Source organism: Phyllobates terribilis, unplaced genomic scaffold, assembly GCF_046119375.1.
Source record: "Phyllobates terribilis strain yellow unplaced genomic scaffold, ASM4611937v1 Scaffold_4__5_contigs__length_816908805, whole genome shotgun sequence".
Lineage (NCBI taxonomy): Eukaryota > Metazoa > Chordata > Amphibia > Anura > Dendrobatidae > Phyllobates > Phyllobates terribilis.
The window spans coordinates 539252781-539267240 of record NW_027362764.1 but is presented as its reverse complement, the minus strand read 5'-3'; the positions used below and the strand labels follow the sequence as shown (position 1 = coordinate 539267240).

Below are 14460 nucleotides of genomic sequence, written 5' to 3'. Positions count from 1 at the left end.
GCATTAACCAACACTGTCACTGTGCTTCTTATATGTGTGACTGACATGTTTCTATCTATCTAATCTATGTGTGATGCTCTATTTCTTCTTGTCTAAATTGTCGGGTACCGGTGTATGCCGCTGCTGAATTTGCCGGCCGGCTTTTTTAAAGAGAGTGTCTTCTGAGCAGTTTGTCAGCTTTTGGACCTTTGAAGGTGTTTTCTATGTGTTTCTATGTGTTTTTGTTCCTCGAACATCCCGGTGTTCGACGAACCGAACCGAACCCGAACACTACGGGGGTGGCTCAACACTACTAAACATATCTGGTAATTGTTAATTAGCCCTACACAACGGCTTGGAGACATTTTAGCCCATTGCTCCATACAAAACAGCTTCAACTCTATTATGTTGTTGGGTTTTCTCCCATGATCTGTTCACTTCATGTTCTTCCACAAAATTTCTATAGGATTAAAAAGGTTGTACGACCTTGAAATCCAATTTTTGTTAGCTAATCTGAGTTGTATCTTAACATACAAAACTCATATACTGTATCTTTTTGTTTTTTGCTTCTAACTTTCGTTGCTCCTGAATTTAACTTCATTCCCTGCATCCAGTTTGTTTACATCTGGCTCTACCAGACCAGCTAGCAAACTGGGCTCTTTATTCCCTAAGCTCACATCCAGAGCTAGCCCCACCCCCGGCCACAGTGTCCAGCACCGCCCTCGACCTGCCCACTGCACATTCATTGGCTGTTAGTATTGGCTCCAGCACTGACCTCTGTCATTCAATCCAGCATTTGAAGTGACAGAGGTGCGATCCTGTGTCCTCATCTGTAGGGCAATAATCTATTGCACATCATACACACAGTGATGATGGAGCCATCGCATGTCCCCCATATCACATCCATAGTGGTAACAGACACGTTACATGTCCCCCACATCACATCCACAGTGGTGACAGAGTCATTACATGTCCCCCACATCACATCGACAGTGGTGACAGAGCCATTACATGTCCCCCACATCATATCCACAGTGATGACAGAGCCGTCACATGTCCCCCACATTAGATCCACGTTGGTGATAGAGCTTCACATGTCACCCACATCACATCCACAGTGGTGACAGAGCCATTACATGTCCCCCACATCATATCCACAGTGATGACAGAGCCGTCACATGTCCCCCACATCAGATCCATGGTGGTGATAGAGCTTCACATGTCACCCACACCACATCCACAGTGGTGACAGAGCCATTATATGTCTCCCACATCACATCCTCACTGACACATCCACACTGATGAGAGTCCTGCTACAGCTGTCTAACACTGTGTGCTGGCACAGGGAGGCTGAAGCAGGGAGGAAGGGGAAGATCTGGCGGAGACTGGGGGCATCGTGTCTGTTGTGATGTCAGACAAACAGGAAAACTCTAGACGGGGTGTGACCAGCTCCTTCAGAATCAGGAGAGAGATGGTTACATCCCCAAGTGTGGTATCTAGGCAATGCTGCAGAATGCTGACAGGTGGTATATTACAAACTGTCAGCATTCTGCAGCCTAGGTACACACACAAAATAGGAACTTTACTCTTCAACAATTCTTTTGCAAACCAACTTGTGCGTCTTGGGTCAATGACTTACTGTATGACCCATGTTCTCTTAACATTCATGGACAGATGTCTTGACATTTTCCCTTAGAATTTGCTTGGAAATTTCAGAATTAATTATAATATCAATGATGGCAAGCAGTCCCGGTTAACAAAATAAGCCTAAATTGTGATTCTACCATCACCATCATTCACATATGGTGTCAGGTTTTTATGCTACAAAGTAGTGTTTTTTCTTTCTCCAAATATAATTTTTTCTCAATTAAATTTTTTTTTCTGGTCTCCTCTGCCCACAAAACATTGTTACAATAGCCTTCTGGCTTGTACAGATGATCTTTGGCAAACCGCAGAAAGGCATTAATGTTCTTTTTCTAGAGAGTGAATTGGCTTTCTCTTTGCAATCCCGAAATACTCACCATTGTTCAGCATCCTCCTGAAGGTGCACTCAAGAACATTAACATTAACTAATGAGAGAGACCTTTAGCTGCTTAGAGTTTGTCTTAGGTTCCTTTGTTTCCTCATGGACTATTATACACCTTGCCCTTGGTGTGATCTTTCTTGGTTGCCCACTCATGAGAAGGGTAATAATTGTCTTTAATTTCCTCCATTTGTATGGAATTGATTTGTCTTTCGATTGGTTGAGTCAAAAAATCCTTTAGAGATAGTTTTTTAACCTTTTCTAGCCTAATGAGCATCAACACCTATTATACTGAGGTGCTGAGAAATCTATTTTATTTCTGCCATTTTACACTACAAAAATATTGTGAAGATCAGACTTTGATCCTTGTTCTATAAAAAAAAACAGGTGCCCAATTACATCTGACTATCATCCTATTGATTGAAATCACCAGGCTCAAATTGACTCAAACTATCTGACTATCTGCTAATCCTAAAGGTACACATAGCCATCCCATCCACAGACATAACATATTAGTTCATTTTCCTCAATAAAAAAATGACAAAGTCTGCTATTTTTGACTTGTTTGTTTAACTTGATTGTCTGTACTTTTAGGATTAGTGTGAAAATTTGAGGTATCTTTAGGTCATATCCATGCAAAACTGGAAAATTCTGAAGAGTTCACAAACTTTCAAGCATGACAGTATTTTAAGTACATATTCCAAATATACTGCTGTAAGTGAACTTAGAATCTAGTTTCAGTTGCATTTTAAATGCAAACTTTGAAACATCACTTACGTTTTTAACTTAGTTTTTCAGAATAATAAAATAGCAAATTTCTAATTAAATTCCAACTGATTAATAGAAAATTTATGTTTCTTACCTGGTGTAAAATTATATTGTGCAGAAAACCCAAGAGATTCTAGTTCACCATCAGCAAAAAATTTAATCCACAAGAATCTTCCACTTGATTTTATAAAAGGAGGGCTTTGTTGTCCACAGTAGCGTCCAATAATTGGTGAAAAACCAAAAGGTCCATCTCGTACCTCAATATGATCAAATTTACATTCCCAAGACGACTCTATAGCATACTTTTCATCAAAATGAAGTTCAATGCATTGTCTGGGGGCAGCTGTGAAAAATAAAGCATAATGTAGATTTTAAATACTACAAAATTGTACTTAATCATCCTAAAAATGTTCAATATATTTTACATGTATAGATCTAAATTATTATGCAAGTCATAGTACAGCAGTTTTAGATACCAAAATGAGGACCATTCCAATGGCATATACTGTATATAACACCTAAACCTCATGTTTTGAGTCAAATTAAAAGTTGTTTCAATATGGTAGACCATACATGTCAAACTCTGGCCCACAGGGTAGTTTTATTTGGCCCGCAACACCAGAACCACCATCCCTACATGGGGCCATTATTTTGTATGGAGGACTTTGTGGGGCCGATTATACTGTATAGTAGTTGACTCACAACTTTGTCCAAGTTTTTAATTTTGGCCATCTATGTGTTTGAGTTTGACATCCCTGTGGTAGACTCAGAACAACCATGCATTATATATTTATTTATATATTTAGAATTCAGGGGAGGAAAAGGGACTACATAGAGATACCGACAAGGATAAAGATGATTTCCAGAGTCTAGGGTGGCTGGGGACAACTTCAGTCTTCCAGGTAGGATAACCCATTTGATCATACCATTACCTGGATAATTTATTAAGCTATAAAGACATTTTGGATGGCAGTCTTGATGAAGGGATGAAAGTTAAGCTGGAATAAGATGTACCAAATTCATTCAAAGTCTTGTCCCTCTTATTGAATTTGGCGCATCTGTCAGCTGTCCTGTGGCAGCACATGAAATTTAGTCCAATCAATGACTGGAGTACATGTGTGTCTTAATTTACACCACTTATGATGCATTTGTTAGCAGTGCTTGACCATACCTGCTAGAGGCCAAGTTCCACCGATTTTTTAAAAAAACTGATGGAGTTGACCGAGACTGGCATACAAACGACACCACAAGTTACCAAATTTTGGGATATTTCAAGCTATTTTACATGAAAACTGCTTGAAGAACCAGTAGCTATATGTTCAATAGAATAATATCTAATAAACCTATTTATGAAGACTTGTGCAAATGCCTGAATGCTCTAAACCTAGAATGTTGTTGGGAAGGAGACATTATAACTGCCCATATTACCCTTTATAAAGAAATATAAAATGTGGTTCCTTATGTTTCACTAGAGCACAATCCAGGAGAAATTACCATATACAAAATATATTTTCACATTCAGAAAATGTCAATAATGACTAGGTAAATGAGAAAATGGGTATACTGAATACTATTCATTACTTTATACCATACCTGGGGCTATGTATTCATAACACAACAAACACCTATAAAATTGAATTTCTATTATTGCAATAGTTTTTCTCCACTCATCTGCTAAGTAAAATATGCATTTTGCAGTAACCGCAGTTGGAAGCACTGCATATGTAGGGGTCTTTTGTGAGGGTGAAAACATCAAACAATAGAATGAACTCAGATGCTGTCATCATTCATTTTTTATGTGCTATATGGTCTAATGGATGTCCGGACCTATTCACTCTAGATCCTCTATTTACTCTAGATCCCCTATTTACCTAATTGTGGTTTTGAGTACATTTTAAGTCTTTCTAATTAGACATAAAGCTACAGTAATATTCAAGTAACTTCATCCTGAAAAGTGTATATTGGGAGTTTCACACACTCAGATTAAAGGCTGAACATCTGCACACAAGCCTAACATAAATATGCCTATGCCAAGAGTTAGCAGTGGGCACAGACAGAAGAGGAACCCCGTGAAGGAACAATATATGGTCTTTTTTGCCATTTAATAGCTTATCATAATGCAAAATTCCATTTGCTTTGTACGTAGAAGTGGGCCCACTTACCTCTTGGACTTGTGTGTATGCACAGGTTTCACCTATAGTATGTCTGCCATTGCCAAGAGTCACAGCTCACTAACAGTCTGAGGGATGAATCTAAAATAGGTGTTTTACTCCCTAAAATAGTCTCACTCCCTTTCAAGTGACATACATGCAGAGTTTTGAGTACATTGTACAAAGGTCTAAGGCTTAGTGCCCACGATGCAGAAATGAAGCAGAAATTTTCCTGAGTATTTCTGCATCTCCTTGGCAGAAAAATGCATGCGGTTTTTACATGTGTTTTTGATGCGTTTTTGCATGCGTATTTTACATGCGTTTTTCCAATGCATTGTATAGGCAAATACGCATGCAGAAACGAACATGAATTGGTCATGTCCGTATTTTTTCTGCGAGTAAAATCCGCGCAGAAAAAATCCTGACCATGTGCACAGAACTTGCAGAATGTCATAGGTAGTCATGGGATAAGGTATGCAATGCGTTTCGGGAGCGTTTCCATGCTGCAAATCCGCACCAAAGAACGCACCAAAAACGCATTGTGGGCACACAGCCTAAAACTAGATGCAAAATTTGAAACATTTTCCACCAAAGTTTTGTAGCACTCAAAATAGTAAATTTGCCTTAATGTACACTGCTCAAAAAAATAAAGTGAACACTAAAATAACACATCCTAGATCTGAATGAATGAAATATTCTCATTGAATACTTTGTTCTGTACAAAGTTGAATGTGCTGACAACAAAATCACACAAAAATTATCAATGGAAAACAAATTTATTAACCAATGGAGGCCTGGATTTGGAGTCACCCCCAAAATTAAAGTGGAAAAACACACTACAGGCTGATCCAACTTTGATGTAGTGTCCTTAAAACAAGTCAAAATGAGGCTCAGTATTATGCATGGCCTCCACGTACCTGTATGACCTCCCTACAACGCCTGGGCATGCTCCTGATGAGGTTTTGGATGGTCTCCTGTGGGATCTCCTCCCAGACCTGGACTAAAGCATCCGCCAACTCCTGGACAGTCTGTGGTGCAACGTGACGTTGGTGGATGGAGAGAGACATGATGCCCCAGATGTGCTCAATCGGATTCAGGTCTGGGGAATGGGCGGGCCAGTCCATAGCTCAATGCCTTCATCTTGCAGGAACTGCTGACACACTCCAGCCACATGAGGTCTGGCATTGTCCTGCATTAAGAGGAACCCTGGGCCAACCGCACAAGCATATGGTCTCACAAGGGGTCTGAGGATCTAATATCGTTACCTAATGGCAGTCAGGCTACCTCTGGCGAGCACACGGAGGGCTGTGCGGCCCTCCAAAGGAATGCCACCCCACACCATTACTGACCCACTGCCAAACCGGTCATGCTGAAGGATGTTGCAGGCAGCAGATTGCTCTTCACGGCGTCTCCAGACTCTGGCACGTCTGTCACATGTGCTCAGTGTGAACCTGCTTTCATCTGTGAAGAGCACAGGGCGCCAGTGGCGACTTTGCCAATCCTGGTGTTCTGTGATAAATGCCAAGTGTCCTGCACGGTGTTGGGCTGTGAGCACAACCCCCATCTGTGGACGTCGGGCCCTCATGCCACCCTCATGGAGTCCGTTTCTAACCGTTTGTGCAGACACATGCACATTTGTGGCTTGCTGGAGGTCATTTTGCAGGGCTCTGGCAGTGCTCCTCCTGTTCCTCCTTGCACAAAGGCGGAGGTAGCGGTCCTGCTGCTCGGTTGTTGCGCTCCTACGGCCCCCTCCACATCTCCTGGCGTACTGGCCTGTCTCCTGGTAGTGCCTCCAGCTTCTGGACACTACGCTGACAGACACAGCAAACCTTCTTTCCACAGCTCGCATTAATGTGCCATCCTGGATGAGCTGTACTACCTGAGCAACTTCTGTGGGTTGTAGAGTCCATCTCATGCTACCAACATTCAAAAGTGACCAAAACATCAGCCAGAAAGCATTTGTACTGAGAAGTGGTCTGTGGTCCCCACCAGCAGAACCACTCCTTTATTGAGGGTGTCTTGATAATTGCCAATAATTTCCATCTACTGTCTATTCCATTTGCACAACAGCATGTGAAATTGATTGTCAATTAGTGTTGCTTCCTAAGTGGACAGTTTGATTTCATAGAAGTTTTATTTACTTGGAGTTATATTCTGTTGTTTAAGTGTTCCCTTTATTTTTTTGAGCAGTGTATATAGTTCAAGGGGTTTTCCCATGAAGAAAAGTTAATTTTAATCAACAGATGTTGGAATAATAATAACTTGAACAATTGGATGTGTTTAAATAAAATGTTCCTGCGTTGAGATAATTTTATAAATGTGCCCCTGCTGTGTACTGTGCACTGGATGTGTCTCATCGTGCTGGAACATGGTCTGATCATTCCACATCTCCTGGGCAGGGGGAAGAAAAACTAGTATACAGACATTACAGCATGGGATCACAAATGATTCTTTCTTTGAAGTAAAACATTGTTTAAAAACAGGCAGTGAAATGTTTTACCTCACAAGAAAGAATCATTTGCGATCCCACGCTGTAATGTCTGTATACTCTTTTGCTTCCTCCCCTATCCAGGAGATGTGGTATGATGAGACTATGTTCCTGCATAGTCAGACACAGCCAATACACAGTACACAGCAGGGGCTCATTTATAAGATTATCTCAGCACAGGAACATTTTATTTAAACACATCCAATTGTGGAAGTTATTATTATTCCAACATCTATTGATTAAAATTAACTTTAAGTTCTATAAAAAAATCTTTTAAGGATCTTAAAAAAACAATGAAATTATGATAATCTCCTAAAATATCTATCTATAATATCTAAATATACTGTATTTTTATTTGTCTATGACAATGTTTTACAAAGAGATGACAGGATATGCTATAAATGTACTTACTACTGGGGCTTGCACCTATTTTGAGAGGATGGGTTCACCAACTCCTGTCAAACCTGTAGTTGTGGTTACTAGGGATGCTTGGCTATTTCTTTAAAAGACACTTGTAATCATGAAAACGCAGTCCAATCTGCAGACATCATGATTAGTGATGAGCAAACACTAAAATACTCAGGTGCTCATTACTCATATTGAGCACGTCATACCGCTCGAGTGCTCGTCTCGAGTAATGAGTATAATGGAAGTCAATGGGTAACTCAAGCATTTTTCAGGCAGACCCTCCCAGGAGGTCTGGGGGTCAGTAAAATTGCTGAAATTAATGGAACAAGTTCTCAAATGGAGTGGAAACAGCATGGGGAAGATGCCTGTATGCATTTCTGACTCACAGGTTCCTTCTGGGAACAATGTTGTCAGAGTATTACGCCACTTTTATGGACTGACAATAAAACATACAAAACCGAGCATGGAATGAATTTTACAGGTAAAAACTTTTTTCCTGCATAATGATGTGTATATAAGGTAAAATAAAAAAAGAGAAAAAAAATAACCCACCTCCTCCACCTCTTAGGCTAAGTATTCATTCCATCTTTAGTAAAGCATACGAACATATACTGTACATTAATTCTTATCTATCTAATAGAATGATGACAGCTGCCCAGACCAGAATCTCACCATAAGTACCACTCTGGAGTAAGCCCTGGAGAATGAAATCATCCTCAGTGACAAAGTGAGGGGCTATGCACACCCCTGTGGTCTCAGGGTATTGACTGTTCAAAGATTGCTGCTCAAACTGTTGGGGTGCAGCTCTGGAACCCTATTGTCAGAGATGATGTCCTCCACCCAACTCTTAAAAATCTGAAAGGCTCTTCAGTAGAGATGGGTAGCCAAGCTGGGCTATAAGACGGTTGCCTCTGTATCTGTGGTGTCATCCTTCCTATGGTTAATAATTTTTATACGCCCATCATTGGCAGAAGGGTTTTTAGAGGGAGAAGGCGTGCATCTGTTCCCCAGGGCAACCACAAGTGGCAATTTCCTCATCAAGGTTTTAGTGTCCCTTTTTTGCTGGTGTATTCCTATTCCCATGCATTCGTTCCCATCTAAAAAATGGATTACGGTTCATGTTTTTGTTTCTTTTTGTCCTCCTCCTCTACCATATCCACAGAGTCATCATGCGGCCCACACTCAATTTTTAGAGGCCCATCAGAGGCAGTGGGGTGTCCAGAGGGAGAAGATGGCCAGCTGTTGTGCCCATTTACGCAAGTCAGATACAGCTGCCGCTTTCCTTGCAGTGCTGCAGCAGCACTTGCAAGTGCAGGCTCACCGACTGGTTTGCAACCTGCCTATGTGCTGGAAGTCAACACTGAATATGTACTTGGCAAGGCTTTGTCAGCAGCAGTGGACAGTAGTTGAATACCAGCTCCAACATGCCCGTCGGTATTCCGCTCAGCCTCCGAACATAACAAGTGATGAGTGGCAATGGATGTATGACATACGCCATAATCAGAGTAAACATCCCGCTTCTGTGTCTACTCAAACGCTAAAGTGGAAGGTTTGCATGTGAACCAGGCGAAGATGAAGGAAAAAAGTGCACAGTGTGCTACATGCTTGCAAATCCCCTGTCCAGGATGCAGTCGTGGATGTGTCCAGCCCTGCAACTGTCATTGCACATTCGCAAGCACCATCAGCAACCACGTCCACTTCCTTGTCCCAACGCATCGGTCAGCTTTCCCTACCCCAAGCCTTGAAACACAAAGAAAATACTCAGCCACCCACTCAGCCACAGGCCGAAACACTACACATTTACAGACAGCTTGCCCTGGAAATTTTGACATTTAGGCTTGTGGACACTTTGGGTTTCCACAACCTCATGGCGGCGTACATCCCTACTCAGTCCCCATCCACCACTATTTTGGGCGGTGTTCCGTCACTGCCTTACACCAGCATGTGTCTCATAACAACACCTTTTCCTGACCAACGCAGTTACTGTGAATGTCCACCTAACGTGGACAAGTGCTTGTAAACAGGGACGCTATGCTTCTTTTACGACTGCATCCTTATACACACAATGATGGACAAAGTAGGGGAGATAGAGATATAACTAAAGGACCCTAAAAAGGCTAAGAGTTGCCTAAATCTGACCCTGATTTGTCCATGTTGGCACCCTAAAATTGTGCAATGGCGCCCTCACTTATGGACTTAAGCTGGTCCATAAGTTTGGAAGGGCCATCAGATGGCCCTCAACCAGAATTTTTGGAGGGCCATCAGGCGGCATTCATTCATATATTTGTGAGGGCCCTCAGGTGGCCTTCTACCATACAATTGGGATGGTCCTCAGGCGTCCCTGTACCATAAATTTGTGAGGGCAATCAGGCGGCCCTCACTCAATTTTGGAAGGGCCTTTTTTTATTTCAAAAAGATGGAATTACGCAGGAGTCATTTTCGAGCAGATCTTCGGTTGACAATTTGCAATTATTCTAAAATATCTGCCTCACTGGCTTTTTGCTAAATTTTTCTAATTTTTTGGCAAGCAACAATCCTGAAATGTTAGTAGGAGGAGGAGATGGAGTGTTCTCCTCCTTGTGGGGACAGGGAAGTCTTAACTGTTGGAAGTCTGGCAGACATGGTTATTTTTATGTGCCACTGCGTTTCCTGTGACCCACGCGTTATATGCATTTTGGACAACACTGATTACAGTCTGTTCACTCTTCCCAACCCATGCTCCAAGGAAAACTCATAAATACACTCATAAATTTTTGGGGGCCAGTAGCCAGCCCTCAATTATAAATTTTGGAGGGCCAGCAGCTGGCCCTCACTTATAAATTTTGGAGGGCAAGCAGCCTGCCTTCATTCATAAATAAATTATTTTGAGGGACAGCAAATATGCTCATCAATGAGACCTAGATTCCTGTCCCACTTTGCCGGGGGGCGTGGAGCAACACTCTTTAAGGCAGAACAATGCAAACAGGTGGCCGGTTGTATGGCAGATAATGCTTCCAGTATATTTACCAGCACCAGCCTGTCTTCCACACGGTCCAGTCTCAGTAGCCAAGAGTCTGGACTACCTAATCATCAACCTGATCCTCCTTCCTCCTACCATGGCAAGTCCCAGGAGACAAGTGATCCCACACTTAGACACTCCGAGGAGCTTGGAGGAGGTGTTGACATTTGCATTTACTGATTCTGGCCTCTCGCCGTGGACATTCCAAGAGGGACATGACGAGATTGTGTGTAGTGACAGCCAAAGCGGTTGATGAGGATGAGACACAGTTGACAACAAGTGATGTTGTTTAGTCAACAAGTCAGGAGAAAAACCAGATTGCAGAAGTGGAAGACGAGGTGGTGGACGATGAAGTCATTGACCCAACTTGTCAAGGTGCCATGAAAAGCGAACACAGCAGTGCAGAGATGTCGGGATCAGCAGCACTGCAATAGGCAGGAAGAAGCAGTAGGATGGCTAGATGGAGAAGCCAGACAACTGTTCCCCAAAGCAACCACACAGGGCAAGCTCCCAGGCCAAGGATTAGGTGTTGCTTTTTTTTTCGGGTGTATTCCTATGCACCCCTTTCCACCCCAAAAAGGGTACATGGTTCATGGTTTATTATTTTTCGTGTCCTCCTCCTATAATCCAAAACTATCCCTCCTCAACCACCTATACATACACTAACTTCAGCTAACATTGGTATTAATAGGGAACAGAATACAATATATGTAACCCTGATAAGGACTGTTGGTTTTAGGTTGCAGCATGAAGAACTGTAAAGTAATAATAACGCCTGAATAGATACCTCTAATACACTCTTCCTTCTCCATAAACTTTCCCTATATTAATTACAGCTCAGAATAGTATTATTTGAGAATAGAAGCTATTTGAATTAGCCCTAAAAGGACTTTACGCTGTGATGTGGCAGCACAACGGACCGTAAGGCCATAATCCCTGAATAGGTACCTCTAAGACACTCTCCCTTCTCCATAAACGTTCCATACACTAATTGAAGCTCAGAACAGTATTATTTGAGAAAAGAATCAATTAAAATTGTCTCTGAAAGGACTTTATGCTGTAACGTGCCGGCACAAAGCACTGTAAGGCCATAATCCCTGAATAGGTACCTCTAAGACACTCTCCCTTCTCCATAAACTTTCCCTACACTAACTGCTCAGGACAGTATTATTTGAGAATAGAAGCTATTTGAATTAGCCATGAAAAAAACTGTTGCTTTAAGGTTGCACTAGTAGGTATTGTGAACTCTGCCTAAACGCCTTTAAAAAGCTAGTCCTACTCCAGCAGCTAAGCCTGCACTAATACTACAGCTAACAGTAGTATTGTGAATTAGCCCTGAAAAGGACTGTTTATTCAATCTTGCACCAGCAGGTGCTGGAACACAGACACACTGTCCCTTCTCCAACAACATCTTTCCCTACACTATCTCTGGATGCACTGTGCCCAACATGTCATCACCGGGTCTTACATAGACCCAATGAAAAGATGCGGCCGGCCAATCACAGTAATGGCAGTAGTAAAGATACGGCATTACCATGCTTGTCAGGCAATCCATCCATGTCTATTAGCTTAGAAACAGCCACAAGTGCTTGGCAGGGAATCAAGCATGGCAGATGAGTACCCAGTTACTTGTACAAGTAATGAGTATCTTGAGTAGCGTAATGCTTAAACGAATAACGAGCAGCACTGAGCATGCTCTCTCATCACTAATCATGATATGGAGCAGGAAGAGTAGATTGATATTGTTAGGTGCTGGGTGCTTGCTGGATCAGAAATGGGTTCTGAGTCATCAGTGGATTCTGTGGTCTCCCATTCTGGTTCAGCCAGGGCTGATGCTGCTCAGCATCACCATCAGTCCCAACGCCTAGCCAATGCACGAGAGGTACAAGTGGCATCTCGTGTAGTTGAGCCTAGCAACATGAAGCACAGGTTAGGGAGAGAGACTAGGCCACTGCAGCCTAAGTCTAGAATGCATCGCACTGAGCATGCCCGTGACATAGCGCACCGTGATTGGTGGTTCAGGAACCAGCTGACCCGGTGACCTGGCACTGCCTGATTGGTCACAGGTGACGTCACCAATGGTGCGGCAGTGGGGCAGGGCATAGTTTTTAAAAGGCCCGCCCACAAACATGGTGGCGCGCTCAGATCATTTGAGCTAGTTGCTTGGCTGTGCACGCATATCTCCGGAGCTCCTCTAAGAGCCATATTGAGCGGGTCAGCTCAGTCCGGTAGCACGTCGGCAGAGTGCACGAGTACCTGGCGGGATTCACACCTGCACACTAGCGCCTTCTCCTATAGCGTAGCGCCTGTATCGTAGACAGGGCTACTGCTCCTATTCCGGTCACACGTCTCCCTGCGGTTCTTGGAGATTGTGTGAACCGCTTTAGTGCCATTCCCCATAGCGTAGCGCCTGTATCGATGACAGGGCTACTGCTTCTCCCCGGTCACACATCTCCCTGTGGTTCTTGGAGATTGTGTGAACCGTTAGTTTCCTTCCATGTGCTGTAACACGGAGAGGTTAGGCAGGTTTTGGGTGCGTTGCCGGACGCTCTTCTCCCGAGCACCTATCGGAGATAGAGAGTACCGCTATACCCTGTCTCGTGTGAAGTTAACACGGAAGGGTTATCTTTTAGTTGGTTTTTCTTCCCTTCTCACCCGGGAAGAGTTCGGCAGCAGTCCACCAGGCAGCATCGCGGACCCCGGGGTCGGTTGCGTTCCTATTTAATAAAGTGTTTGCAACCATCCCCCTAACAGATATATAGTTTTGGGAAAAAAGATTCAGTTTCAAAGTGAATCTGTCAGATGATACATGCAGCCCAACATACATTAATAGCTACCGGGGACCGAGACATGCTGTAGACTAGTCGGTCAGGCTTTTCTCTGCTCACTGCCCTAGACTGACAGGTCTCTGCCTACATGTGTGTATAGGAATCCACCTGTGAATCCAGAGCAGTGGGCGGGGAAAAGCTGCAGTCGACCCACCTCTCTGACTCGTCTACAGCACATCTCGATCCTTGGAATCTATAAAACTTTGTTCTTCTCTGAAACATCACAGCATTTCAGAGTCAAGCATACCTGACTAAGATAATACAGCCAGTGCCTGATACATGCTGCCCTCAAATTGAGCAGCATGTATCAACTGACAGTTATTTTAGTCATATACACCTCTGCTCTGAGAGTTTTAGCCCAGAGGGCGGTCCTATTAGTGACTGACAGCTTTATTTGTATAAGTGTGCATACAGATATAGCTGTCAGTCACTGATAAGACCGCCCTTTGGGCCAAATATCTCAGAAAGCGCAGAGGTTTAAATTATTTAAACACATTAAAATGAATCTTTTCCCACAAAAATATATATTAATCATATCTTCTCTTCCTGCTCTATAACATGATGTCTGCAGATTGGACTACATTTTCATGATGACATGTTTTCTTTAACTGTACTAGAAGTCAAAGGATAGGCCACCTATTTATATTTTTCCTGGCTCATCGTAAATCGGGACAGGGGGTTAAAAGACTTTGGTTCAAGACAATGTTTGTCAGACATTTATGGAAATCATCTCCCCACATCTCATCTCAAAGACATTTGCATTTATGATATAGTATACCATTGCGGCCGTGAGAAAATTGTGCTGTTGGTGCAAATTT

The 14460-nt window shown here is 42.8% G+C and overlaps 1 protein-coding gene across 3 annotated transcripts in view; it reads right to left on the bottom strand.

Moving 5' to 3' along the window:
* Window positions 1-14460, bottom strand: part of NETO1 (neuropilin and tolloid like 1) — a 296798-nt gene that overhangs the window by 199051 nt on the left and 83287 nt on the right. For all 3 annotated transcript variants that reach the window (XM_073678954.1, XM_073678953.1, XM_073678956.1), the window contains one exon: window positions 2865-3113. In XM_073678954.1, the coding sequence (XP_073535055.1) occupies window positions 2865-3113 (249 nt within the window). The remainder of the gene's footprint in view (window positions 1-2864; window positions 3114-14460) is intronic.